This window comes from Megalopta genalis, chromosome 6 (assembly GCF_051020955.1).
Source record: "Megalopta genalis isolate 19385.01 chromosome 6, iyMegGena1_principal, whole genome shotgun sequence".
Taxonomy (NCBI): domain Eukaryota; kingdom Metazoa; phylum Arthropoda; class Insecta; order Hymenoptera; family Halictidae; genus Megalopta; species Megalopta genalis.
The window spans coordinates 7,118,595-7,142,509 of NC_135018.1; the positions used below are offsets into that span (position 1 = coordinate 7,118,595).

At 34.9% G+C, this 23,915-nt stretch overlaps 6 protein-coding genes across 23 annotated transcripts in view; 3 read left to right on the plus strand and 3 right to left on the minus strand.

Moving 5' to 3' along the window:
* The first annotated feature begins 611 nt into the window (after positions 1-611).
* On the plus strand, positions 612-2,255 carry mRpL28 (mitochondrial ribosomal protein L28). Its single transcript, XM_076523110.1, has 6 exons — positions 612-887; positions 1,084-1,250; positions 1,327-1,585; positions 1,654-1,797; positions 1,896-2,080; positions 2,148-2,255. Exons 1-6 carry the CDS (start codon positions 864-866, stop codon positions 2,203-2,205), a joined length of 837 nt encoding a protein of 278 aa, XP_076379225.1. The 5' UTR covers positions 612-863; the 3' UTR covers positions 2,206-2,255.
* Positions 2,103-8,448, minus strand: LOC117225890 (putative phosphorylase b kinase regulatory subunit alpha). 6 transcript variants are annotated; one of them, XM_033479680.2, is made up of 16 exons: positions 8,274-8,448; positions 7,638-8,142; positions 7,101-7,546; positions 6,700-7,015; positions 6,419-6,632; positions 6,229-6,338; positions 5,264-5,411; positions 4,900-5,078; positions 4,684-4,834; positions 4,541-4,567; positions 4,114-4,406; positions 3,486-4,041; positions 3,359-3,411; positions 3,132-3,290; positions 2,802-3,059; positions 2,103-2,742 (listed from the first exon to the last, which is right to left on the minus strand). In XM_033479680.2, the coding sequence occupies exons 2-16, from the start codon at positions 8,118-8,120 to the stop codon at positions 2,515-2,517; spliced, it is 3,621 nt and encodes a 1,206-aa protein (XP_033335571.1). In that variant the 5' UTR covers positions 8,121-8,142; positions 8,274-8,448; the 3' UTR covers positions 2,103-2,514. The 6 variants fall into 6 exon arrangements, with proteins under 6 accessions (XP_033335571.1, XP_033335569.1, XP_033335570.1 ...); XM_033479678.2 differs by having other exon boundaries at positions 8,227-8,448; XM_033479679.2 differs by lacking the exon at positions 5,264-5,411 and adding an exon at positions 5,988-6,135 and having other exon boundaries at positions 8,227-8,448.
* A 157-nt stretch (positions 8,449-8,605) lies between these two features.
* On the minus strand, positions 8,606-11,217 carry Ns2 (nucleostemin 2). Its single transcript, XM_033479692.2, has 2 exons — positions 11,036-11,217; positions 8,606-10,896 (listed from the first exon to the last, which is right to left on the minus strand). The coding sequence occupies exon 2, from the start codon at positions 10,889-10,891 to the stop codon at positions 8,771-8,773; it is 2,121 nt and encodes a 706-aa protein (XP_033335583.2). The 5' UTR covers positions 10,892-10,896; positions 11,036-11,217; the 3' UTR covers positions 8,606-8,770.
* Positions 11,218-11,493: 276 nt separating this feature from the next.
* Positions 11,494-13,245, minus strand: RpS6 (ribosomal protein S6). Its single transcript, XM_033479668.2, has 5 exons — positions 13,136-13,245; positions 12,535-12,739; positions 12,265-12,410; positions 11,831-12,031; positions 11,494-11,738 (listed from the first exon to the last, which is right to left on the minus strand). The coding sequence occupies exons 1-5, from the start codon at positions 13,139-13,141 to the stop codon at positions 11,541-11,543; spliced, it is 756 nt and encodes a 251-aa protein (XP_033335559.1). The 5' UTR covers positions 13,142-13,245; the 3' UTR covers positions 11,494-11,540.
* Positions 13,246-13,916: 671 nt separating this feature from the next.
* Positions 13,917-19,113, plus strand: Impbeta11 (importin beta11). Its single transcript, XM_033479675.2, has 17 exons — positions 13,917-14,096; positions 14,442-14,570; positions 14,874-14,974; positions 15,059-15,172; positions 15,247-15,653; positions 15,731-16,144; positions 16,223-16,263; positions 16,333-16,515; positions 16,591-16,702; positions 16,774-16,994; positions 17,057-17,221; positions 17,300-17,492; positions 17,571-17,808; positions 17,880-17,976; positions 18,053-18,330; positions 18,601-18,757; positions 18,831-19,113. Exons 1-17 carry the CDS (start codon positions 14,052-14,054, stop codon positions 18,933-18,935), a joined length of 3,000 nt encoding a protein of 999 aa, XP_033335566.1. The 5' UTR covers positions 13,917-14,051; the 3' UTR covers positions 18,936-19,113.
* Positions 19,114-20,418: 1,305 nt separating this feature from the next.
* The window catches only part of EndoA (SH3 domain containing GRB2 like, endophilin-A), a 30,926-nt gene continuing 27,429 nt past the window's right edge, over positions 20,419-23,915 (plus strand). For 9 of the 13 annotated variants that reach the window (XM_076523099.1, XM_076523108.1, XM_076523106.1 and 6 more), the window contains exon 1: positions 20,419-20,532. The gene's annotated coding sequence lies outside the window, so the exon portion shown is untranslated. Of the gene's footprint in view, positions 20,719-20,836; positions 21,248-23,626; positions 23,906-23,915 lie in introns of those variants that run through there. The other 4 variants (XM_076523104.1, XM_076523103.1, XM_076523102.1 and 1 more) reach the window with 4 other exon arrangements.

Sequence of the window (23,915 nt, forward strand, 5' to 3'; positions counted from 1 at the left end):
AAGATACTATGAAAGACAATCTTTTTCACTTCAAACAAATATACTACTATGTAAATGTGATAAACTAATAATTGGTATATAAACGATGTACCATTTTATATTCCCTGTACATTCTAGTGTTTTAATAGAAAAACTTATTTATAAGATGATTATTTTATAAAAACGTATTGTTTATGTTCGTCGGCGTATAGTCGGTCGCATAAGTGTTCGTTCACCTGTCGCACTCTTGTCAGCGTACGTACATGTAAATAAAAGAAAATACATATATAATCTATAAAATAAAAATACAAGAATAAATCCTCTTACTAATACAGCACAAAGTAGATTAGAAAATTTATTCAGAGAAAGATAGTAATTAAAATTCTATATATAACTTAAAGAGAACATAAAAATTAACTTAATTAGATGTTTCATTGTGGTGTGCAATTATTTGAATATACTCTGCCTCTCTGACTGTTTTTATACTACCTATTTGTCTGACCACAAATCATTTCTACATCTAACATATGTAGGTCGTATTTGTCTGACCATGGATTATATAATTCTAATAGTACCCTAAATTTGAATTTTGGTTACATTTCAATGACCAATAAACAATTCTTTTTAATTTGGATACAATGTACAATTTATAAAATGCATTATGCATGTGCGCTAGAAATTGAATCTTGATCTTGAATAACGTCAGAGTGGTCAAAGAGTGTCGGAGTTCGCCACGGGTTAAACTGGATTAAACACTGTCTTCATTGTGTTATACTCACAATTTTTGTTATATGCACATAGTTGTTAAATTTTACAGTTGTTTATTAGAAAAACATTTACCTTAACATAAATATTGTTAATGCATTAAAAAATTAATAAAAAATATGGCAGAAAAACAACTTGCCCAGGTAATTATTTCACACCATGTCGAACGATTTAAGTTATTTAAACCGTTAACCTAAAATGATAGTAAATATGTATAATCAGTGATTCATTTAACAAGTTATTTCGTTTGTAACACAATGATTTATTGTGTAGTAAAGTCATAACACAATCACAATCGTGTATCGTCTCAAAATAATTTATAAGAATGATAAATTTTAGAGGTTGTATTACATCCCGAAAATAACACGGTGGTCAAGAGGAATCGGTGCAGAATTACCAAAGGAATATAGAAAATTCTGGCATGAATGGAAATTACAGCAACCAACAGCTGTCCATTATGTAAAACAAGAAGGCACTTATCTCAGAGATGAAGAGACAGGAGTTGTGTACGTAGTTTAGTTACATAAAATATCTTGTTTTTTTCCTCTTTTATTTCAGATTTCTAACTTAATAAATCTATAGACGACCAGTTCAAAATGTACCAATTCCATTGCTGACTCCCAAAGAAATGGATCATGGTATTTGGGGTGGAGAAGCAGTAATACAAGGTTTTTTAAGGAAAGGCAGACGTTGTCGTAGAATTCCTCATTTTTGGTTTCCTCTTCTCAAGAAGTCCGTAGTGTACAGTGAAGTTTTAGATACATATATGAGGGTTGTAGTCACTGATCGAACTATTGATTTAATTCATGAACATTACGGTTTTGATCATTATTTACTGAAGGTAAAACATCATTGTAAAACACTTCCGTGTATTATTCTTTCATATATACATATTTTAATAATTTGTAGACTCCAGCCTGTGATTTGAAATCACTACTTGCACTTAAATTAAAACGCCAAATACTACTAGCATTAGTTGATAAAACGTTGTATCCAAATGACCCTATTAAAAGGGAAGAAATTTTTAATAGTTACAAAGAGTATCTAACTGCGGTAAGAAACTAATGTTTAATACTGTATAATGCATAAGATAGATTAGAATTCTTGGAAGTATTACTAACTATAAGTATTTTATTTCTATTCATTTTTAGTATACACGAGAAGAAATCGAATGGTATGGGTTAACATTTAGAGAAGCATGTTTCAAATGGTTAAAATTGCAAGAGCAGAAAAAGGAGATAAAGCCCTTGAAAATACAGTATAGATCTGAATTAATTGCAAAACTTAAAGAAGCAAACATCAAAGAAGTAGAAGATGTAGATGTTCCATCACAAGGGTATGTAAATATTGTAGCAGTGTTTTATTTGAAATTTCAATCATTTTATTTTAAATCATTATTGCAGAACTTCGTCTTGGATGACGAAATTGAATCCTTTTGCCAAAACTAGCAAAACCAAGTGAAAGATTTATGTTGTCATTACATAGGAAAAATAAACTTCATAAATGAATAATCGCTTTTTCCTTTCATATTTAACATATTACAAAGATTTCTGTATAGAAAATCTTCAAAATCTTTACTGAACTCCATTTGATAGTTAATATCGGAACTTTTAGCAACTTGCAAGTTTTAGCAACAAAATTTCTTCGCATTCGCGGCAACTTATACTTCACACAAAAGCTAAATAATGATTAACTAATAAATCATTTATGAAAAGACATTTGGATGTAATGTAAACTAAAACTTTTCTTATCTCTAAGAAATAAATATAACTATGATATTGAACATTCAAATTCGCCATCCTTTGGTAAACAATTTAACGAAGAAGCTATGGCCCGCGTGATGTATGTCATTGTTCCGAAACTACCACTTGGAGCACTATCATAAAAGTGTTGACAAACATATGCTGCTCCACCACAAAGAAGATTTCCCATTGCATTTGTTTCCCGTTGGTCTTTCGGTTTAGCACAGCATAAAGTTGCATCTCCATCAATCTTCATCTAATTACATCGAATACAGGTAATTTAGTGAATGCAACGTTAGATAGCAATAAACGTACCTGATCATCTAAGAAGATAGCATTAGCTTTATGAACTAATTGCTCGACGGTAATCAATCCGCCCAGTGACGAAACCACATTATATTCAGTTACCAAAGTTAATACCATTAAAGCTTCAACTACCAACTGACGATACTCTGGTTGAGGTATAGTATTTAGGACAGTTTCTACTGCCAAAGCGAACTTCAGTTCCCCGGGTGTCATTTCCTGTGTAAGATTTTGAGGTAGCACTCTACCTTCGATTGCTAAGCCTTGGCACTATCAAACACAAAGGTTTTAATATAATTATAACATTAAAAAATCGTTCGTGCAAAGTTTCCAAATACTTACACGTTCCAAAACTTGCCATACGCGAGGATAAAAATCTCGTGGCACTCTATTTAATGCTCCGTCTAGTCTTCGCCGACGTAACCATTGACCTTGCCTATCTGGCTCTGTTTCACTGCCATCGGTTTGGTCAGGGCTCAAGAAACCCCCAATTTGTGATTTCTGGATCAATTCAACCATGAGATCATGAAGTATAAAATAGTTCTATTGTTAATGTTTATAACTATTACCTTGCTGACTCTGCTAGACTTGCAGCTGATAACGGAGAAGTTACCTCGGCCAACTGAAAGCATATAGTAATTTTTCTGAAATTATTTATCCTTCTGATAAACTCATAATGTGGAAGAAGAAACGTACCGCTACTTATTGCGAACTCTTTCCCACTCATAATATGATGCAAAAGATTCTTCATTTCGAACGGAGATAAATTCAGTAGATGTTCAGATGCTTCTTCTCCGGTACATATTAGAGTTCTGGATAATTCAGTAGCCATTACTTGGATAATTAAACCTACTCTAAGCCTGAGCATTTCATGAAACAATTGCGGTTCCGTTCTAATAAACATCGCTAGATAAACAAGTAATTCCTGCGTTAACATAGCAGTGGATTCATCGTCTCCATATGCCTGATGGATTAATACTCGTAACTCGTTCTCAGGTAATGGTGCTACAATAGTATGCTCATTGGTGGGCGGCATTCCAACTGTAACTTGTTTCTGTCGAACTAATAAATCCGTGACTGCCTTAGCTAAATCCTCGACCCTCTTTCCTAACATTCCAGCTGTGTGACGTACAATTCCCCACATTTTTTGTTGACAAGCTTTCTCATAAAGATCTTTCAGTAAATCTTTGATTAAAACTGGATGACCTTCTTCTAACATGCCAGTATTGAAATAGAGACCTTGCGAATCCACCTAAGCGTTCGAGTTAATATTTATTTGAACTGAAACAATTCAGATTTTAATAATTTAGCGATAATAACTTACGAGATACTGTAGAATATCTCCTTGTTCTTCCAAACTTTCAGTTTCTCTGAGCATAGATAATAACTCTTCAACTTCTGTGTCTGCATACTGAGTTTCACATAAACCTCTGTGTCGGTGTAGCCTTGTACTATTTGTCCAAGACAAAATTTCATCCGTGGGCGATGGTGTACGGTCTACGGGAGCTGATTGTGTGGAATTAGGAGATAATGTTGTATCTGTCACTTCAATAAACGGATTGGTATTTAAAATAGTCGAAGGCCTTCGTTCCTCCCCTGCCATTCCAAGAATTTCAGCTACAAATCATAGTTTGTTTTTTTTCAAATTACTTTAATGATGAAACGAACCAGATTTTCAAATTTGTTGTTAATTTCTGTTCCTGGTAAGTTAACTTTTTGGGAATTAGTTACGATTAGTTAATTACACTTACATTCTTGGAGGATGGTAGGAATCATAGCTGTAGGAATATATTGCACAAACACTTAGCATCCACTTTATAAAACATGCAACCAGAGCTCTAAGAATTTAAATAGTTTATGATATTATTGTATTATTGCATTAAGCATAACTCACGTTCCACGGCAATCGATCTTGTTTTCTTTATGGCACCTTTTACAGACATTTTACGTTTTAAATTCTTTGCACTTCGAATTACCGGTCTGTTCAGAAGACCGGTACGATGTGGGAATGCGCGCATCAAATGTTCTTCCAGATATTGCTGAACCTAATTGAATGCAACAGAAAATTATAGTGTTTTGATCAAATAATACTTTCAACGATTCATTTTACCTGAGGATTTAATTTATCTGGTTTTCCATCTTCAGAACTTCCTAAGAAACTTAAATTCGTAATGCAGGAAGTACTCAAAAAATCGTTCATATTGCCCAATGAAACTCGGGTGCCATTAATGTAACCGCTCTTTAGCTTTTTCATAGTAGTTATCATTGCCAGCGGTATTTTTCCTTGATCTGAAAATCGTAATGTATATGGAAAACAACAGAATTGTGTTCGTGTATCGAAAGAACGAAAAAAGAAGGAAATATTCGATGTTATTTCTTGGATGTTCTACTTATGGGATAATTTTATCCAATTCAGTAGCACGTTCTGATCAAATATTATCCTGAATGATGATCTAAACCTGCCTATGGCGTACCTAGATGATTATGAGTAGCGACAAGTGTTATAGTTGGTCTGCCGAGCATTTGCTTCCAGTTGATGGTGAGGAATGCCATATTCGTGGTAAAATTGTTGGCAAGGAGGGCTGCATCGTTTGTCGTGTAGTACTCCTCCGCGTCAAAGTTCTAAGACATGCAACAAACGCGCACACCATAGCATACATAAGCTGACTTCACAGACTGTTAGATTGTGTATTTTGAGGGAGCGAAACTATTTCTTTCCTCAAAAACTGCTTTTTCTTTCTTTCTTCCCTTCGTTTCAGTTGCATTGTATTTCCATTGAGAGATAGATACTTTAACATTAATTGATGCCGCTCATGATAAATATAATGATATTGATCACTTGGGTATATCACGGTATGTGATTTAATAGCTAGTGAAATACTAAGATCAGCCGATTTTAATTCACACCGAGACGTTAAATAGCCACTAAGCAAAAATTTAAAAACGAAAAACAGATGCACGCATGCAGGCAGACATGTTAGATGTTCTTTAGATAAGTATATATATATACATAATAATTTCAATAAGAGGAAAAAATGGAGTTCCAGAAAAAATCATCTATATTTAAAAACCATACATTTTATCTCTGTTACTTTGTAAGCTTAATATTCCGGACATTCCAGTATGATTGCTTTTCATGCGTTCAAGAAGAAGTAACACAAATAAAAATTATGGTTCTTAAACATTAAATTACTATACCTAGATGAATGTTCTTGAGGGGCATGACCACAAGAGGACGGCCTAACATGTTCTGCCAGCTAGACTTCAAGAAATTAATTTCGCCTTTGAATATGTCAATCATGAGCTCATAGTCCGATGCGATGTAGAAGCGGGTCATGTCTGTCAACTAATGTTCGATGCAAGAACAAGAGGCAACATAAGACAAGAAGTAAAAGTATAGAAGAGCTGACAGTTTTTTATAAGTATATACGATACTTACCTGTGGCGTGAACGCAAATATTTTATCGTTCAGTGCATATAATTTACTGGTGCTCAAAATTCCTACGTCTCTTGATTTACGGCCAGACAGACCTAATTTCTTATTGCGGCCTAATGATAAACGATTTTCATTTGAATAAGAGAGAAAATCAAATATTATACAATACAGAAATGTTACAATTTCAGCATACCTAAGTAAGTATACAAATGACTGAGTACTTTTGCGGGTTGCACTTCTATGGGAGCCACCTCCGCAATCGTTTGAACATGGATATCGTGTTGGGCAATTTTTTCTCTAATTTCTGCATCCTCTGCCAGTATTACAACTTGCACAACAACATCTGGTTTTTTTTCGCTACATAAGCGTCTATTCAATGGATCTAATTCTCCCACAGCTAGGAAACCCTGTTCCCGAAGAAGACAAATTTAGTTTTTATTAATTAATATAGGCTTCTTGTATCTGTGTACTTACTTCTTGCAATAATTTTCCTAAAATGTAAAGAGACTGCGCCCACATAAATGGACATCTACCTAACGCAATTCGTTTTTGACTACCTGGTTCAGCATATTCTGCTGATACATTTGCAGCTTCTACAGAGTATAATTCAGGTACTAATTTGATTCCATCATCAGCCTTGATCATTATGTCTTCTAACTGTTTCGTGTATTCTTCTACTGCCTCTTGATTTCCTTGGAAGCAGTAATCCACAATTAAATAACAAAAGAATAAAGGCCATTCGCATTCTATATTTTCAAACATACGCAGTTCCCATGGTTCATAATAAAGCCTGTTAGAAATACAATAAATTCATGAATAAAAACGTATAATTAGAGATTGTAATTATGAAATATTTCTTAATTTGTCTTATCCACCTGTTTGGATCCTCTTTTGCAGTTTTATATCCATCTCTTAAAAACCTTTTACATCCATAACGACCTTGCAGTTTCCTAGTAATAGTGTCTCTTGTTAATTGAATTAGATTAGGTTCATCCACAGCAAATGCTGGAAAACTTATAATAGGTAACAATCCACTGTCTAATTCTTTTGAGTTTGATTCACGTGGTAACATGGACTGTAAAACTGCTTGACATTTTTGTGCTTCATCAGCTAATACATGAATTACTGAAGTTGGTCCACCTCTTGCACCAAACAAATCTAGTTCATTCATTGCTTCCATTGCTGCTTTAGCCATTCCAATACTGCTAGCATTTAGTTCAGGTAAGCCATGATTTGTTTTATCTCCTCTCTCCCAGACTCCATAGTCAGGAGTGCAATAAGCCGACTCAATATAAAATACTAAATTCTGAATAAATGCTACCTAAAGTTATATCACAGAAATTTCTAGTAATTATGTTACATGTGTTTTACATCTGACTAACAGTGCATAAGTATTATAAATGTTTGTTTACCTCATCTAAATTGAAAACAATTTGTAAGCCAGAAGCTGTCATTTGCGCTAAAACAAGTAAATAAAGCGAAATGGCATCTATTTGAAGGTGCCCCCATTCTGTATCGCCAACAACACTTTGCCCATTGACAGAACTATACTTGGCATGCAAAGCATCATGTGGATTTTGACTGGACTTAAACTTTTCAACTTTTTCTTTTTGTTGCATCATTGCCATTAGTAGACCTCTCATTAGTTTCACACAACTTTGTTCCAGTTCGTAAGTTTTTGCCCTATCTTCGTCTGCATCAGCTATTTTTTTATATGCCATGGAAAGCCCCCATACAGCGAGAATACAATATATATTATCACGCACCCAGGCATGATCATTCTCAGGACTCGCAGGGAAAAGACCTGTGACTGCATTTTGATGGTCCATAATAATTTTATGAACAATTCGTTGATAGTAATCCAAGCGAACACCAGAATTACTACGACTCCTCATTTTGAATGTGTTAATTGCAGTTCTGAAAATATTTTTACCGTTATGTTATTAAAAAACACAATTATTATAATTTCATAACGTATTGACATATTCAAAACATATTTACGTTTATATTATATCGGTAGGTTAGGCATATATTCTTTCTTTAAATACCTTCGCAGCGGTTTTCCAAGACTGTTATATAAATATTTTAACAGATATTTTTATTCTATTTAAATAGAAAAATATACTGTCAGATAAAAAATATAAAATTACGTTGTGGGCACATTTTTTAAAACGTTTCAGAAACGCACGTACATACATATACTTTATATACAATGTGAAACGAATGTCAAACACAATAGACCTCTGCAGTAATAAAGAGGAACTATGTACAATATGCACTACATATATTTGACAGTACATATGGATACCAGATGAATCACAAGAGATTTTCAAATACCGTTTGGTTTTTACAAATTTATTTATTGAGTAAAATGCATATAAACATTTTGAAATTGATTTATTACTAAACATTCAACAAATAAATTTATTAGATCATACTTTTGTACAAACATATTGATAAAAAAGGACTCAAGACCAGAAGAATAAAATTAAATACTACACTACACTATTTAAAATTTTTTTAATCTATCCTAGTTATCTATAAATTATTTTCTTTTAACTTTAGGAACCCTTCTGTTCCTGTTTCTATTCTTAACATTACTAACTTCGTAAAAGTTGCTACCAATCTTTTTCCGTTTGTTAGCTCTTTCCAAAGCTCGCCGCTGTTTACTTGTTAATTTTTTCTCTGTTCCTGTTTGTTTTTCTGTTTTAGTAGATACAGAAAAAACTTTGAATGCCCCGCTACCCGATACAGCTCTCGTATTAAACATCTCACTGTCGCTAGAATCATACTGATCTTCTACCATATCATACGCACTTTGCAACAAAGTGTCTTTCTCTAAAGGAAGACGAATTTCGCCATCGCAATAATCATTATCCATTTCTTCACTGCTTTCATCTTCTGAATTCTTATTGCTTCCTTCGTCTTTCTTTGGTTCTTCTTCTTCATCTTCAAACTCTATAATAGATTTTTCCTGATTTTCATCTGCATCATTGTCATTCTCGTTTGATTCAGTGGAGCTATCTTCTTCATTATTCATAACGTATAAATCATTTTTAAGATCATCCCTTGAATACGGCAAACCAACTCGTATTTTTCTAAAATCTTGTATCACAGCTAGGTCAAGTTTTGGCTGTTCATTTTCTTCTTTATTTTCTGTTGCTTCGACATTATTATTTTCTGTTTGAGTGTCATTATTTTCTGTAGGAGATTCATCACTGGTTGTTATTTTTGATAAGGGTTCTTCAAATCCAGGAGGGGCAACATAGAAAGGTAATTTACCACGCTGCCAATCGTTCAAAACCATACGTGAAACTATGACAATATTTGGTTCACCCTTTTTCAATAATTTACCGCTTTTGCAAGCTAATTTCTCCAAAAAGTCTATGTGATCGCTCCATTCTGCTATTTTATAAGTTTTCTGTATATATTCCGGCTTTACACGTGACAATACATCTGAAACATAGTCGTCAGGGTTTTGAATACGTTCAACTCTCACTACACCCTTTAAAACTTTTTCTGTATCAGTTTCTGCTGATGGGTACACTATACCTGGACAGTCTATTAAATAAATGCGACGCATCAGAGTAATGTATTGCCAGACTTTTGTTTCACCTGCTATTGGTGCAACATTACATACTTTCTTTGATCTCAAAGTATTTATAATCGAACTTTTTCCTGTATTGGGATACCCTATGAAACCTACACTAATTTGTTTCTTATCTATGTGTAGTTTTGCAAATTGCCTTAACAGATTTATTAATGAACCTTTGCCAAATGGGTGTGTCAGTGAAGCATGGAATGCTATTGTTGGATATTCTGCGCTTAAAATGGCCACCCATCTTTGTGTGACCCATGTTGGTACAAGGTCTACCTTGTTTAAAATAAACATTAAATGCTTGTGAGGCTTTTCTTCCTTGAGAAATTTTTCTATTGGAGGAGATCTGGTTCCTAATGGATCTCTGGCATCTAAAACTTGTAAAATAACATCAGATGAATCTATGACCTTGTACAACTGATTCCAAATTCTTCTACTTTGTCCAGCTGCCATGACCCAGTCTCTTTGTGCATCTCTCATACCAGTATCAGGGCGTACTAGATCTACATCATTTATGTCTTTCTCTTTATTATATGTCTCCTCTTTTTCTTCTGCTAATTTTTGTAATTCATCGTAAGATGATATTGTTAAGTTTGGTTTTTTCCTTAGCTTCTTCGGACCAAAGACACTTTCAAAACTTTCTGTGTCTAACAAGTGTACTCTTGCGTTTACAGCCTTCTGTTGAAGAAGAGTCACTGGCAATTGCGTGGGCTTCATAACTACATTATAAGGATCTTTCATAGCTTTCCCTAATTCATCTTGAAATTTTTGTAAGGCATTTTGTGATATTACTCTCGAATTACCAAACCATCTTTGTGAAGGTTCTACGCGAGACATAGTACCAGAAGGTTGCCATCCTTGGAAAGGTGCAGGACTAATTATTTTTCCAGTACGATCACGTTTTGGCTTTTGGTTACGGTACATTTGTAGTCTTCTAATTGTTGCTTTTGATCGTACTTTTGCTACACCTTTTAATCCTTCCGTAGGTCGTTCTGGATTCATGCTGTGTTTAGAACGATTAAATCCTTCCTTACGCGGAGGTTTATTTGTAACTCTTGATTTCGCCATCTTATCTAAAAAAAAGGGAGTAAAATCGAAGTTCTATATGTTAATTTATCGTCAAATTAATTAAAATGATATGTATTGTGCGTAAAGTAACTAAAATAATTAAATAAAAATAAAGAATTAATAACACCAGAATATGTCACTTACCTTTATTGTAATGTATCTATATTTGGAAATAATAATTATGAGTTCGAAGTTTTATACAACTAAATATTGTAAATTAATTTATCAACATAAATTACAGAAGCGTCTGCATCACAACCACCTCTTTCAAATGTTTGGAAAATTGGTTAGGGTTACACGTGTGTTTCTTTTGGAGAAAGGCGCATTTTCATGTAAGGTGTGGTTCTTAAAATTCCCTAGACAAACAGATAGGTACTAAAGATAGTTTCAATAAAAACTAGGAAGTTCGAATTGTTCCTATATTAAACTGCTACTTAATTTTATCAGAGAGCTAATTCGACTACGGGTTACTAATACTTTTAGTATAATTTGGTGAAGTAAAAATACGGGTTACTAACACTTTTAGTATAATTTGGTGAAGTAAAAATACGGGTTACTAACACTTTTAGTATAATTTGGTGAAGTAAAAATACGAATGAAAGTAGATGAAAGTACTTTTATTAAATTATAAATACAACACTGCAGTCATTTATTTTTGGGCAGTGGGTGCCGACTGACTGGACGATTTAGAGTCGCGCATTGATGCACTACGCCTGCGTTTCAGTTCTTCTTGACGTTTGTTTTTTGCTTCTTTTTGTCTTTGCGCTAACAACTTCGCGTAATCAGCTGCTTGCTGTTTACGAGCCAAGCAGCGCCTCTTCTTCAGAGCTAGTCTATGTCGTTTACGCTGTAAAAACGGTATGCATTATTTACTTTATACATCATACCATTAACAATTTTTTCAAATTTTCAACATAGATAAACATGAAAAACATATACCTGCAAAGTAAGTGGAGTAATAAGACGTTGAATCTTAGGCGCTTTTACTCGTTCCTTTTTGCCTTCTTTTTGAATCGGCCGTTTTACAACGAACTGACGAACGTCGTCTTCCTTCGATAAATTGAAGAGTTTGCGAATTTTGCTTGCTCTCTTAGGTCCTAAACGACGTGGTACGTTGTTGTCAGTCAAACCTGGGATTTCCTGTAAGAAGAGTTTGATCAATATATAAAAATAAAATACTCTTTGAAGTTAGAAATTTATAATGTTTCGTTCGTACACTGAGGGAAAGTGCAAGAAATTTAAACTCTCTCTCAAATCCAAAAACGAATATTTGATTTTCCATGTTTATGACAGTATCGTAAGGTAAGTTCTTACATACTTTTTGAACTACATGGATAAATTGTATGCATAATTATTCGAATGGTAACTAATACCTTTTCTCCTTTCTTGACAATAACCAAGGCAAGAACAGATAAGTTTGCATCTACGATGCACCCACGAACGGATTTACGTTTACGTTCACCGTCACGCCTGGGTCTGTAGCAGGATTGTCCCTTCGAAAGCAGTAGACGTACACGACCTGTTCATGATTATGTAAATTTATACTAGGTCTAAGCATTATGATATTAAACTATAATACATAAAAATGTATTGCACAGTGATTGCAACAGTAATACAAAATGAAAAAAATTACAATAATTTACCATTAGTCAGGACACCCTGTTTCATAGGAAAACCTTGTTTGTCGTTGCCACCAGATATACGAACGACATAGCCTTTCCATTCGTCACCTAAAGCATCAGCTTCAACTTCAGCACCCATGCGCTTTTCAAAAAATATTCTCAGCTTATGTTCGTCGGAAATTTCGAACAATTTCTGACATCCTGTTGCCGGAAAGGATACGTTCAGCTGAAAGAGAAATAACATAAACATAAACATTAAATTGCAAATCAAAGGATAACGTCAACGATCTTCTTTTAGAGTTAACGAACATTAGGATTATATTATTGACAAATAGTATGGTGATTAATTTTATATATATATATAAAACTGTGTTAACATTTCTAATTGTATCAATTAACAAATTCAATAATCAGACTCAATAAAACTATTATATTTGAACAAAACTACTTATGTTTCGAATCACTATCTCCTGCCAAAAACATGCACACATGAAACTGTAAATAAAGGAACAATTGCGGAAATATGTATAGAAAATATTATACACAGCTTTTCATTGTGCAAATTTTATGTTTACTTGTTTCGAATTTTTCTACGATGCTCAAAATATTCATGGATTCGTACCTTCATCGTGACAGCTATGAACAGTCTCGAGAGCCAGATGAACGGAAAGAAAGTGGTCGATTCAAATGGTCGCTAGAGTGCGCACACCGGACATCCGTTTCAAATCAGATGAAATTTTAAATAAAAAATATGAATATATTAACTGATCATCGCTTTAATAATGGTACAATTTAAAATTTGTCGAGCGAGAATTAAATATTTAACGTGATTAAAAATATAATGCTCTGAATTAACGTCTTAACATATTACAATATGTAATGGGTCCTACACCGCCAGTCCAGGCCGCAATTTGATTCGTTCGCGAGAGTTGTTATAATTTTCTTTGCTCTGATTGGCTGATGATTCACTGCCCTAGACAGGACCAACTGCGGATTGGATGCGCAGTAAAATGGCGGGGATATTGGCGCCAGATTAGGGAGTCAGAAAAACGTGCAGGAGTAAGTCCCATGCACATATGTATGTATGTTCACATATATTTATTTCATATGTAAATCTATAAGTAATGCAACATATAGTTATATTATTCAGAAACATAAATATAGACATAGATATAATAAAATTTATGTATATTTTGTCTATAAAATGAGTGTGACTGATTGTACAATTACAAAAGTTTCGGAATGCTTCATGGTTTTTTATTATGATGGCAGCACATAGCAATGACAGACCGCCAACTTAATCAGGTCCATCAGAAACTTTTGCCCTCCATAATGTCGCGTTGTGGGATTTGAATCGCGCGACATTGCCGAGAGAATTGCTGTTAGTGTAACCAGTGAATTTTACTGTGGAAATCGAAAGCAGAGAAGGGAGGCAGCGTTCTGAAATGCCGACTTGCGGGCGTGTGTGACATTTTGATGTAGTGTGTCTTCGATAATTTTCGTTATGTATCGATTTAATACATTGATATTTGTAATAAATGGAGTTTATCGAAAATAATTCTACGAACCCTGGTATAAGAGAGGTAATATTTTGACGTGTACAATATATTACTTTATAGGTTAGAGACTGATCACCCGGAACAAGGGAAATGAAGTTTCTTTAATAGAACTAGTATCATAACAGGAAATATTTGATTTTTCGCGGTATTTGTACTATGCAGCTGTATCGTGAAAACGCTATTTTAAACTTTGTGATAAGGTTACATGTTTATAAAAGCTAGTGTCTTTAACACATGTTTGTTAATATTGTAGAGAAGTTTTTATAGCGATACAAACGATATGTAGTCGTTTGGATTTAGGATAAAATTAGAACGTAAGTTTCTATTAACTTGTTTAAATGATTTGATGATAAATAATTTATTTAGTAGAGAAATATGGATGCCTCAGTGATAGAAGTGCTTCAACAAGCAGGTAGTCAAGATCCAAACATTTTGAAACCTGCTGAACAAACGTTAGAACAGTGGGAAACTGAAAGGGGGTTCTATTCTACATTATTTGTAAGTAATTACATTATTTGTAACTATGTGCACAACATGCATGTGACATAATCCGTGACTGTATTAATGTTATAGAACGTGTCATAGAATATGTATGGTTGAACCTCAGTAACTAAAATGTTAAGGGAGCAGCTAAAATCTTCGAGTTATAAATATCCAAGTCACTGAGGTTTAACTGTATATGTATAACAAAAATGTTGTTATTATGTAATTTCTTGCTGTAATATTTTTTTATATACTAATATTATATATATAAATATAGATATGTTATACGTACATAATTAATAAAAATAACTGTTTCAGAACATATTCTCAAATCATTCCTTGACTGTTAATATTAGATGGATGGCAATTTTGTGTTTCAAAAATGGTGTTGAAAGATATTGGAGAAAGAATGCACCAAAGTAAGTATAATGTTAGTTATTCAAATTACATTCAACTGTTTAATTCTCTCTGTAGGCGAATAAAATATTTTATTCTTATTTTAGTGCAATCGCAGAGGATGAAAAAGAATTCCTTAGACAACGTTTAATATCAAATTTTGACGAACCTGTAAATCAATTAGCTGTACAATTGGCAGCTCTTATTGGTAAAATTGCAAGGTAATTTTTGTTAGTCGAAGTAGTTACTTCCTCATTCGGCAAAGCAAACAATTAAATGGATTGATGTTGTACAGATACGATTGTCCTAAAGAATGGGGTACATTAATTCCAACAATATTGGATGTTGTAAGAGGACAAAATCCCTTGGCCCAACATCGGGCACTGTTGACATTACACTATGTTATTAAGAGTTTAGCTTCTAAATGTTTGATACTGGACAGACGATCCTTCCAAGCACTAACTGTTAATGTGTTCAGTTTTATTTTGAATTTATGGAACACTTATACCGAATCATTTTTCATACTGGCATCAAATGGAGCAGACACAAATCAGATACAGGAAGCTTTAGAGAAAGCTTTAATTCTATTAAGAATACTTAGAAAACTCATTCTACATGGATTCGAAACATTTGAAGTACCTCAGGAAGCTACGTTATTCTTAGAAATAGTTTTCGAACGTGCGAAAACCTGCCTCGAGTGTCGTTAGTATATTTTATTTCTGTTTTGATCGATCAATCGAGTAAAATTTAATTTGATTTCATGATATCTGTAATTGTAGGAAAGACCTTAATCTCGAGAGGAATACAATTGGAAGCGTGCGACAAATTTACAATTCTCTGGATCAAAGTGTTGATAGGGGTCCATGAAACGTATTGGAATTTGCACATTGAACTGATACCAACCTCCATAAAGTTTTCTGTTTTTTACTGTTTTACAGAAGCCGGTCAAAATTTAGCTTTTGAGAGATTTACTATTCAATGTTTAAATTTATTAAAACGCATTATAATGCGAAACCAAGTTCCCTTCGATTCAAGAAGGAGAAAGGGCTCACAAAGTATCCGATTAGTCAGATTGATACAAGAAAACTTTTCCCCTGAAACATTAATCGAAATTTGTTCGAAACTTGTAACGCATTATTTCCTCTTAACTCCAGCTGATTTGGAGTTATGGGATACAGATCCAGAAAACTTCTGTAAGCATTCAATTACGCATTTATATATGAATATATCTATGTAGGATTCTTACTAATTCTTTGCAATATTGATTTCAGTTTTTGATGATGTTGGAGAAGTATCGAAATATAGTTTAAGGGTAAATATTCAAATCATTCGTTTAATTATTAGGTATTCAATTATTTTATAATCTATGTTCTGTTTTTAGCCATGTTCGGAAGCTGTGTTTTCCGATTTTTTCTATCGGTTTAGGGACATTTTGGCACCAGTTTTAGTCGATTTAATGCAGAAGCATCATCAACCGGTTGATCCAAACAATCTACATGCTATTTTATTAAAAGACGCAGTATATAATGCTGTTGGATTGGCTGCTTTTTACTTGTACGATGAGGTATGCCGAAGACAGATGTGTTTCGGAACTATCTGTTAATTTTGAATGATTCTTGAAAGTATTTTAATGATTTAGGTAAACTTTGATCAATGGTTCTCAACCACTTTGAAAGAAGAGTTGAAGATTCGAAATAATAATTATAGAATTATTAGAAGACGAGTATGCTGGCTTATTGGCCAGTGGTCGAGTAAGTAATCTCTTCAATTACTTTCCCTATAAAAATCCCCGTGTGATTGAAATGTTTTATTCATATTTCAGGTATTAAACTAAGCAGGGGACTGAGACCTATGGTGTATGAACTTATGGTCGAAGTTCTAAGTCCAGAAGAAGATTTGGGCGTTCGTTTGGCAGCTAGCGATGCCTTAAAGCTTATAATAGACGACTTTCAATTTAATCCAGAAGAATTCTCTCCTTATTTGGAACCAGCATGTACATTATTGATTTCTCTGTTGAAAGAAGTAACGGAGTGGGATACCAAGGTATGAAGATGCATTATTGATAAAATCATGTTTCACGAATATAATACGTTATTTATTTTTAGATGCGTGTTTTATACGTATTATCATTCATGATCGAACGTGTGGGCAGCGAAATAAACCCATATGTTGGGGTTCTTAGTTCATATCTACCAATCCTCTGGCAACAATCTGATCAGCATAATATGTTGAGATGTGCTATAATCACAACACTTGTACATTTAGAGAAGGTGGCTTATGTTCTTCAACTATTTCATCGATTCTTTTTAATGTTCTCACTTATATTTTAATGTTTTTATCAAAAACAGACGTTAGGTCCTGAAAGTGTTATAATACAACCGCTGGTGATAGGTGTTGTTGCATTCAGTTGCGACGTTAATCAGAGTGAACATGTTTATTTGTTAGAAGACGGATTGCGATTATGGTCAACTTTATTGGAAAATGCACCCGCACCAACACCAGAAATAATGGATTTGGCTAAGAATCTATGTGCATTAATAGGTTGGTAAACATATTGTCATGTTTTTCTTGAATGATTATCGATGTTCAGAATATTATATGTGTGCATTATTTTCATAGATCAATCCGGGGAAAATTTAGAGTTATGTTTGCACATCGTTCAAGTATACGCTATATTAAGTCCCCAAGAATTTTTAAGTCAAAGAGGTGGATTCGTGGTCGAAACTCTTAGATCAATCATGAGTGATTTGAAATCGGAAGGAGTATTGATGGTTTTCATGGTATTCGATACGTTCATGTGTGCAGCTGCTCGACAAGGTGCAGAACTAATTAAGCCTGCTTTAGTAACTGTATTTGAGTAAGTATAGAAATGAAAGACAAAGAAAGATAATAACAAATTAATTACATTCAATTATTCAATTTTGATAGAAACGTGTGCAAGGAACAGGACTCTATACAAGTGATGACTATATGTCTAATAATCGTGGCAAGAGTTTTGTGGTTTTATAAAGATATTTTTATACAGGTACGACAACACTTTTTTATGTTTAATGTTATGGTTTAAAATGTATTTAATTGTAAACGACGAAATCGTTAATCAGGTAATAAGCGAGTTAGCCAGAAAAATAGGCGGGAACGAAACGAGCGAAGAGGAAGTTATTGGAAAGATTATACGTGTATGGGTTGTTCAAATGCCAGTCGTCTTCCAGCCAGAGAGACGTAAATTATTAGCTCTTGCACTTTGTTCACTTCTTGGGGCTAACAGTCCACCAAGTGTACTTGAATATTTTCCACTAATAATATCGAATATTGTCGAGACCCTTAATGATATATCTAGATTTGACAATTTAGAATATGACTGCATTGGATCCGCTATTGAGTAAGTTGGTCATACTAAACATGATAATTATACAGGGTGAGTTAATAGGAACTATTAACGGCAACAATTTATTCCTCAATGGTCGTAAGCCGATATCATTCTATTTTTTCATATTTTGCATTTTTGAAAATATTGAGGAGATCTTGAGTTTCTTCAATATCAGTGCATTTTTTGAAAGGCTGTGTTGTAGCCAATACAATGTAACAAAATTTTTATTAACTCACCTTGTATAGTCGATGTGTTATCAGGATAAAATATTTAATTTCTTAGGTCATTAACTATTGGTGGACAACCTGATGAGGAGTATAACAGTGAATACGTGGGCGAACATGAGGACTACGGCAATGAACATGAACAGCGAAAAAGACGACTAGTTCGCGCGGATGTCGTCACCACAATGTCATTAAAAGATACGTTGCAAAATCAGGTACAATGAAAGCTTCTTTTTGTTGACAATTGTATTATTTAATACGTGTGTTTATATTATATTTATATTTCAGCTACTTACATTAAGAGGCATAGTTGGGGAGAACCAATTTAATCAGATGATGTCAACTCTTAATCCAGCAATAGATAAACAACTGAAGTTTTATATATCCCTATGAAAGTGGAATAAGTCGAACTGAGAAAAAAAAGGACGAATCAATTCAGTCAAACGCTATACTACGTGTAAAAAAAAAGCTTTACAGCGATCTACTGTAAAACGGCACTATTTTATTGTATAATATTAGCTGTTTCACTGTACTAATAATGTTGATAATAAAAAAAAAGAAAGAAAACTAATGTCATTTTAAATTCATTATTTATTAGTCAAAATTGTTTTGCACATATGTGTATACTTGTAAATATACGCACGGTTATACAATAATAAATTACATAATATTTATATTACACTACACAAATTGTAATATGAAGATAGAACTTCATAAAGTTAAGGAAAGTGAGTGTATGTAAATATCTCTTGTAACCAGAGTGTGTATACATATATAATCAAAATAAAACATCGCTGCAATAATTATTTGTAATTAAGAATTAAATTTTGAAACGAACTGATGCATAATCATAATTTGCTAAAGTAGGTACTTAATCGTCGATTAAATTAATGAGTAATTAATACAACAGAGTACAACAAATATGTATACATATAGCAGATGATTTATAATATTTAATTATTCTTTTCATTATCTTTTGTGATTAGGATGCAGATTTCTATATTATCAACAGTGCATATATTAGTTCTCTATCGTAGTGATTCAGTTATTGATGATGTTAATTATTTAAATTAGCATCATTGACCGTATAACATTTTGGTAGTATACCTGGGGGTTATCTTAATACAGAAGGCAAACCTTACATGCAAAATATTGTAAAACACCAACAAAAAATTGCATATCAACTCTTCTGGGTCTAAACTTCACTCTATGAAGTCACTTTGAAATGAATGGAAAACAAATATTTTTAGACTCTGTAGAGTCATTGGAATTTAGACAGTTTTAGAGTAAAAACTAGTTTTGGTTATTCGAGAATGCGACTGCAAATTATGTATCAGCATATTCCTTGCAATGATACTAAATATTAAAAAGGTCAAGCATCCATATTTACTTAAGTAATCAAATAATCAAAATATCTCCAGACCCGTTGTCTGCCGTATACATTACAAAATAAATAAACAAAATTTCTATAAGAATATCATTAATTTAGTGTGGAAGTTCATTTATATGATAAATCTAACCCCCCCCCCAAACTCACTTCACTGGGATTAATTTAAAAAGAACTGTCCTAATAGAAATTTGGTCACACTTTTGTGCGTAAGATTATAATATTTTGCTTATAACAGAAATAAAACAGTGTTTTCTACTTCTGTACATCAATTTGTATGCTTTCTATTATTCCTTAATTATTTCCTAACATTTCTTTCATTATATTATAAAGAGTTTTGATATTTTTACAAGAAACAGTGTTTTACTTATGTACATTTCATTCACCGTAGTATTAAATTAAGCGTTTGTTACGTATCGTTTCCGGTGAATTGAAATATACATTATGAATATTCAAATTAGCCGCCATAATAAATAGTTAAGAGAGCTATCTATCGTCGCGAATGGAAACTCCAAACAGCTGTCGTCTGTGTCAAACCCGTGGCAGGGGGTTAGCTTGATTCTTCTCCGAAATATTGTGCTGTTCTCACTAAATTTGAGTGCGGTGAGTGCATCAATGTAAACTAGAATTTGGTTGTTTGTTTCTGAGCGTCGTACTTAATTGATCGGTCAGAGAAATGTTTGAGTCAGTTCGTTTTTAATCGATTGGTGCTATATGAGTAAGTCTGATTGATTAGTTGGTACACTTGACTTGCATGCTCGTCGATTTTTCGATTGTTCCATATACACGGTAAGCGAATATATTTATTTTAATATTAGAACGGCAAAACAAACAAACAATTTAAGATTGCAACAAACGTCGGAGGGACGCCATGGTTATTGTTAGTCTCCGCGCACAGACATTGTATCTGCGATTGATCGTACGCTATTGCTGTTTGCAGTGTAATTTCAAATTTCGGTGGATCGATGCACAAACGGAGCGTGCATAATTTATTCAAAGAAATTATCATTTTTATCGCGCAGCGTGTGTGCGTCTTGGAACTTTGTTAGTTTGTTATGTGTAACGGGGACACGCGCGTTACGGGATCATTTATATGTCGCTAATAACAGTTTAATTGAGAGTAATTTAATATTCGTCGATGACCGCAATTATGAAATCGTAATGTTCACGGATCATTGTGCAGACTGGCAGAGTTCTTCTAAGAATAAAAAACAAACAAACAAGGGGATGGTTTGGTTCGTTCGTCGAATTCGAAATCTATATCTATTGTGCAGCTGAATTCACGACCTTATTGAATTTACCTCATAATCTAATTAAGGTATGAGTCGTTTATGTTCTCACTGCTCAGCCATTCTCATTTCTTTCATCTTTTCGCATCGATCAATATTTCGGAGTATTATATTTCTCTTTTCATTACCCGTAATAATTTTAAAACGAACGTGTTTCTGGTCGTCGCGAATCAATAGTAATAAATAAAAAGAACTAGGTTAACAGGGGAACCAACCTATTTCGACAGTGGAGCAACATTATCGACTGATAATATCAAGAAATTCCGATAAACCAGATGCTCCGATGAAAAACGTGGAAACGAAAAGAGAGCTCCGTGTCTCGCCTATAATATTATTTTCTCTCGTTAGAACATCGGTAGTCGCAACTTTCGTCCTTTTGGCCAATTGACTCCAGCCTCCTGCTGGAGTAGCATATATTTTTAGAAATATTTTCACGGAGCGTGGGAGTCGATCCTACAGCGGATGTACACTCAGACGCATGGGGGGCGTACAAAACGACAACATGATATCGGATGATAGTAACATCATGACTAAAGATGCTTGGCCGCACCGAAAAACACTGAACTGTTTCGGAAGTCATCGGGCTCGGCAATTATTTTCTCAGCCAATGAACATCCGTGTTTTTATATCTGTGTATACATAGTACAGAGCTATTGAATGAAACAATCATTCTTCATAATTTTATTATCGCCACGTGACTTAAACACTGAACCCACCGGGCCGATCAAAATGAACGATTTCACATTTTGTATTTGAAAATTGTTGAAATTCCAACGACTCTTTCATACGTAATGATCGAATAAATTTCTTAATCCAAGTACTCATTGTAATAAAAATGATGGAAAGCTTAAATAAATTTAGTCTCATCATTCTTACAGAGCAACACGCATTCGTCGTTTTTAATGCCGTGTAGGTTTCGTGTTAAATTTATAGCGCTTTCCCTATTTCCAGCCGGTTGCTGCTCACCAGGGGCATGTCATATATCTAACATTTCATATGTGTGCATTAATATTTCTCTAGTAAAATTCCTCACAATCCTACCAAATTTTACTTAAATATTTCATACACCAGCTACCGGCAGCTGTTCTACCTATACCTTTCAAAAGTATAATTCACAGCTGAGAACTTTTCAATCCATTTTTTAACGGCGCTAGCAATCTTCTATTTCTTTCTCCTAAGATATTTTCCCTATTTACGTTTAACTCCAGAATTTTCAGACGAGTCAAAATGACAAATTCCGAATCTCTTATTTCACGAGATCATAGCATGATCATAGCAAAGTGCAATCTAGTTGTCGCAACTGCCTAGTCTTTTCATTATAAAAAGCATAACGTTCCCCATCGATCGCATCGAAAGAGAGACAAGTCGGAAAAATATTGTAGCATCAGCTTGACCTGAAATTCCACGTTTCCACTGAAACGGCGACAGCACGCAGCCGTAAACAATCCAAGAAAACTATCGACCCGTCGTAAACGGTTTGTCGAAAGTTTCGTCGAACACGTTCCGTCCAAGAAAAATCCCCCGTACTCAACGATGGAAATCGCGGTTTAATATATTTCACTCTTGAAAAGCTGCATAGAATTGATTTCTAGGATTCCATTCTTCGCGTCCAACTGCTCCACTTTATTCGCCCCTCCTGTGCTCTCTCGCCGAATTTTCTCTGGCAGGCCGACTCGGTCGTTCCGAGTCGGATGTCCTAGAGCCGAGAGCACGAAGAACAACCGAATAATTGCGTGTACTCTCGTCGAGCTCCAATTGTCCCGAAACAATCGATTCGGCCCGGAATCGGTGTTGACTAGAGCGCGTGGAAGCATCTTCGTATCCCCTGTCTCTCCGCGAAGGTGGAGCATCTTCGCACCCCGAGGTTCCTCGACCGGTGCTCGCGAGTTTTGCGGCGAGGGTTGGATCCTCGCGACGACGACGACGACGACGTCGACGGTTAAGCAGGCAAGGTATTACTAGGTAAACAATTAGGTGTCGCCGCGACAGCGTGGGCGTAGATGAGACTCGTCGGGGTAAAAAAACCAGGGCGAAATAGCAGAGAGAACGTTCTGTGTCGGTGGGCCGAAGAAAGCGTGGTGAGAACAGGTACGGAGAAAGGGAACGATGAAAGGGAAGAAGGGAAAGTGGAGGGACCGCTCGCGAAAGTAAAGGGAGAGAGGGACGAGGCGAGAAGGACGAACTGCCCTGAACGTAGATGACGGAGAGGGTGCGGAGGGTGGGGGGCCGACGGGAAAGATTGAATCGAGAGGAGAGGCAGAAGGAAGTGGCCCGAGGAGTAATAAAGAAAGGAAGAAAGGAGAAGGAGAAGGAAAAGGAGAAAGAGGGTCGGACTGAGTTGTTCGGGCCGGAGGGAAAAAGTGCTGGAGTCGGGGGGAGTGGGGGAGCAAAGGGCCAGATGGTGGGAGAGCGAGAGAGGGAGAGAGAGAGAGAGAGGGACAGAAAGGCTGACTAGTAGCCGGGTATCGATCGTCAGCTAGAAAACTACCCCTTGAGGAAGAGGCGCAGTGTGCAAAGCCGACGACGTACGAGTCGGTGGTGTTCGCGGTGCTCGTGGTCCACGCGGCTCTGTAGAGGGTCTGGAGTATCACCGACCACCCTGATCGCTAGTATCCTCTCTGGACGAGCATCGGCACGCTCGGCGAACCGGAAGACACGTTGCGAGGGTGTCGCGGGTCCTGCACGAGGTGAGAACTC

Excerpts from the sequence above, each read along its gene's own strand:
- mRpL28 (XM_076523110.1), top strand. The coding sequence starts at position 864 with ATGGCAGAAAAACAACTTGCCCAG. Across the intron at positions 1,798-1,895 it reads ACAAAGAGTATCTAACTGCG|TATACACGAGAAGAAATCGA; the intron begins GTAAGAAACTAA and ends ATTCATTTTTAG. Across the intron at positions 2,081-2,147 it reads GTAGATGTTCCATCACAAGG|AACTTCGTCTTGGATGACGA; the intron begins GTATGTAAATAT and ends TCATTATTGCAG.
- LOC117225890 (XM_033479680.2), bottom strand. The coding sequence starts at position 8,120 with ATGAGGAGTCGTAGTAATTCTGGTGTTCGCTTGGATTACTATCAACGA. Across the intron at positions 7,016-7,100 it reads GCAAAAGAGGATCCAAACAG|GCTTTATTATGAACCATGGG; the intron begins GTGGATAAGACA and ends TATTTCTAACAG. Across the intron at positions 4,568-4,683 it reads AAGATCGATTGCCGTGGAAC|CTATGATTCCTACCATCCTC; the intron begins GTGAGTTATGCT and ends ATATTCCTACAG.
- Ns2 (XM_033479692.2), bottom strand. The coding sequence starts at position 10,891 with ATGGCGAAATCAAGAGTTACAAATAAACCTCCGCGTAAGGAAGGATTT.
- RpS6 (XM_033479668.2), bottom strand. Across the intron at positions 12,032-12,264 it reads TTGTCAAGAAAGGAGAAAAG|GAAATCCCAGGTTTGACTGA; the intron begins GTATTAGTTACC and ends CTCTTCTTACAG. Across the intron at positions 11,739-11,830 it reads TTACTCCACTTACTTTGCAG|CGTAAACGACATAGACTAGC; the intron begins GTATATGTTTTT and ends CCGTTTTTACAG.
- Impbeta11 (XM_033479675.2), top strand. The coding sequence starts at position 14,052 with ATGGAGTTTATCGAAAATAATTCTACGAACCCTGGTATAAGAGAG. Across the intron at positions 15,173-15,246 it reads CTTATTGGTAAAATTGCAAG|ATACGATTGTCCTAAAGAAT; the intron begins GTAATTTTTGTT and ends GATGTTGTACAG. Across the intron at positions 16,516-16,590 it reads CTTTTTACTTGTACGATGAG|GTAAACTTTGATCAATGGTT; the intron begins GTATGCCGAAGA and ends TTAATGATTTAG.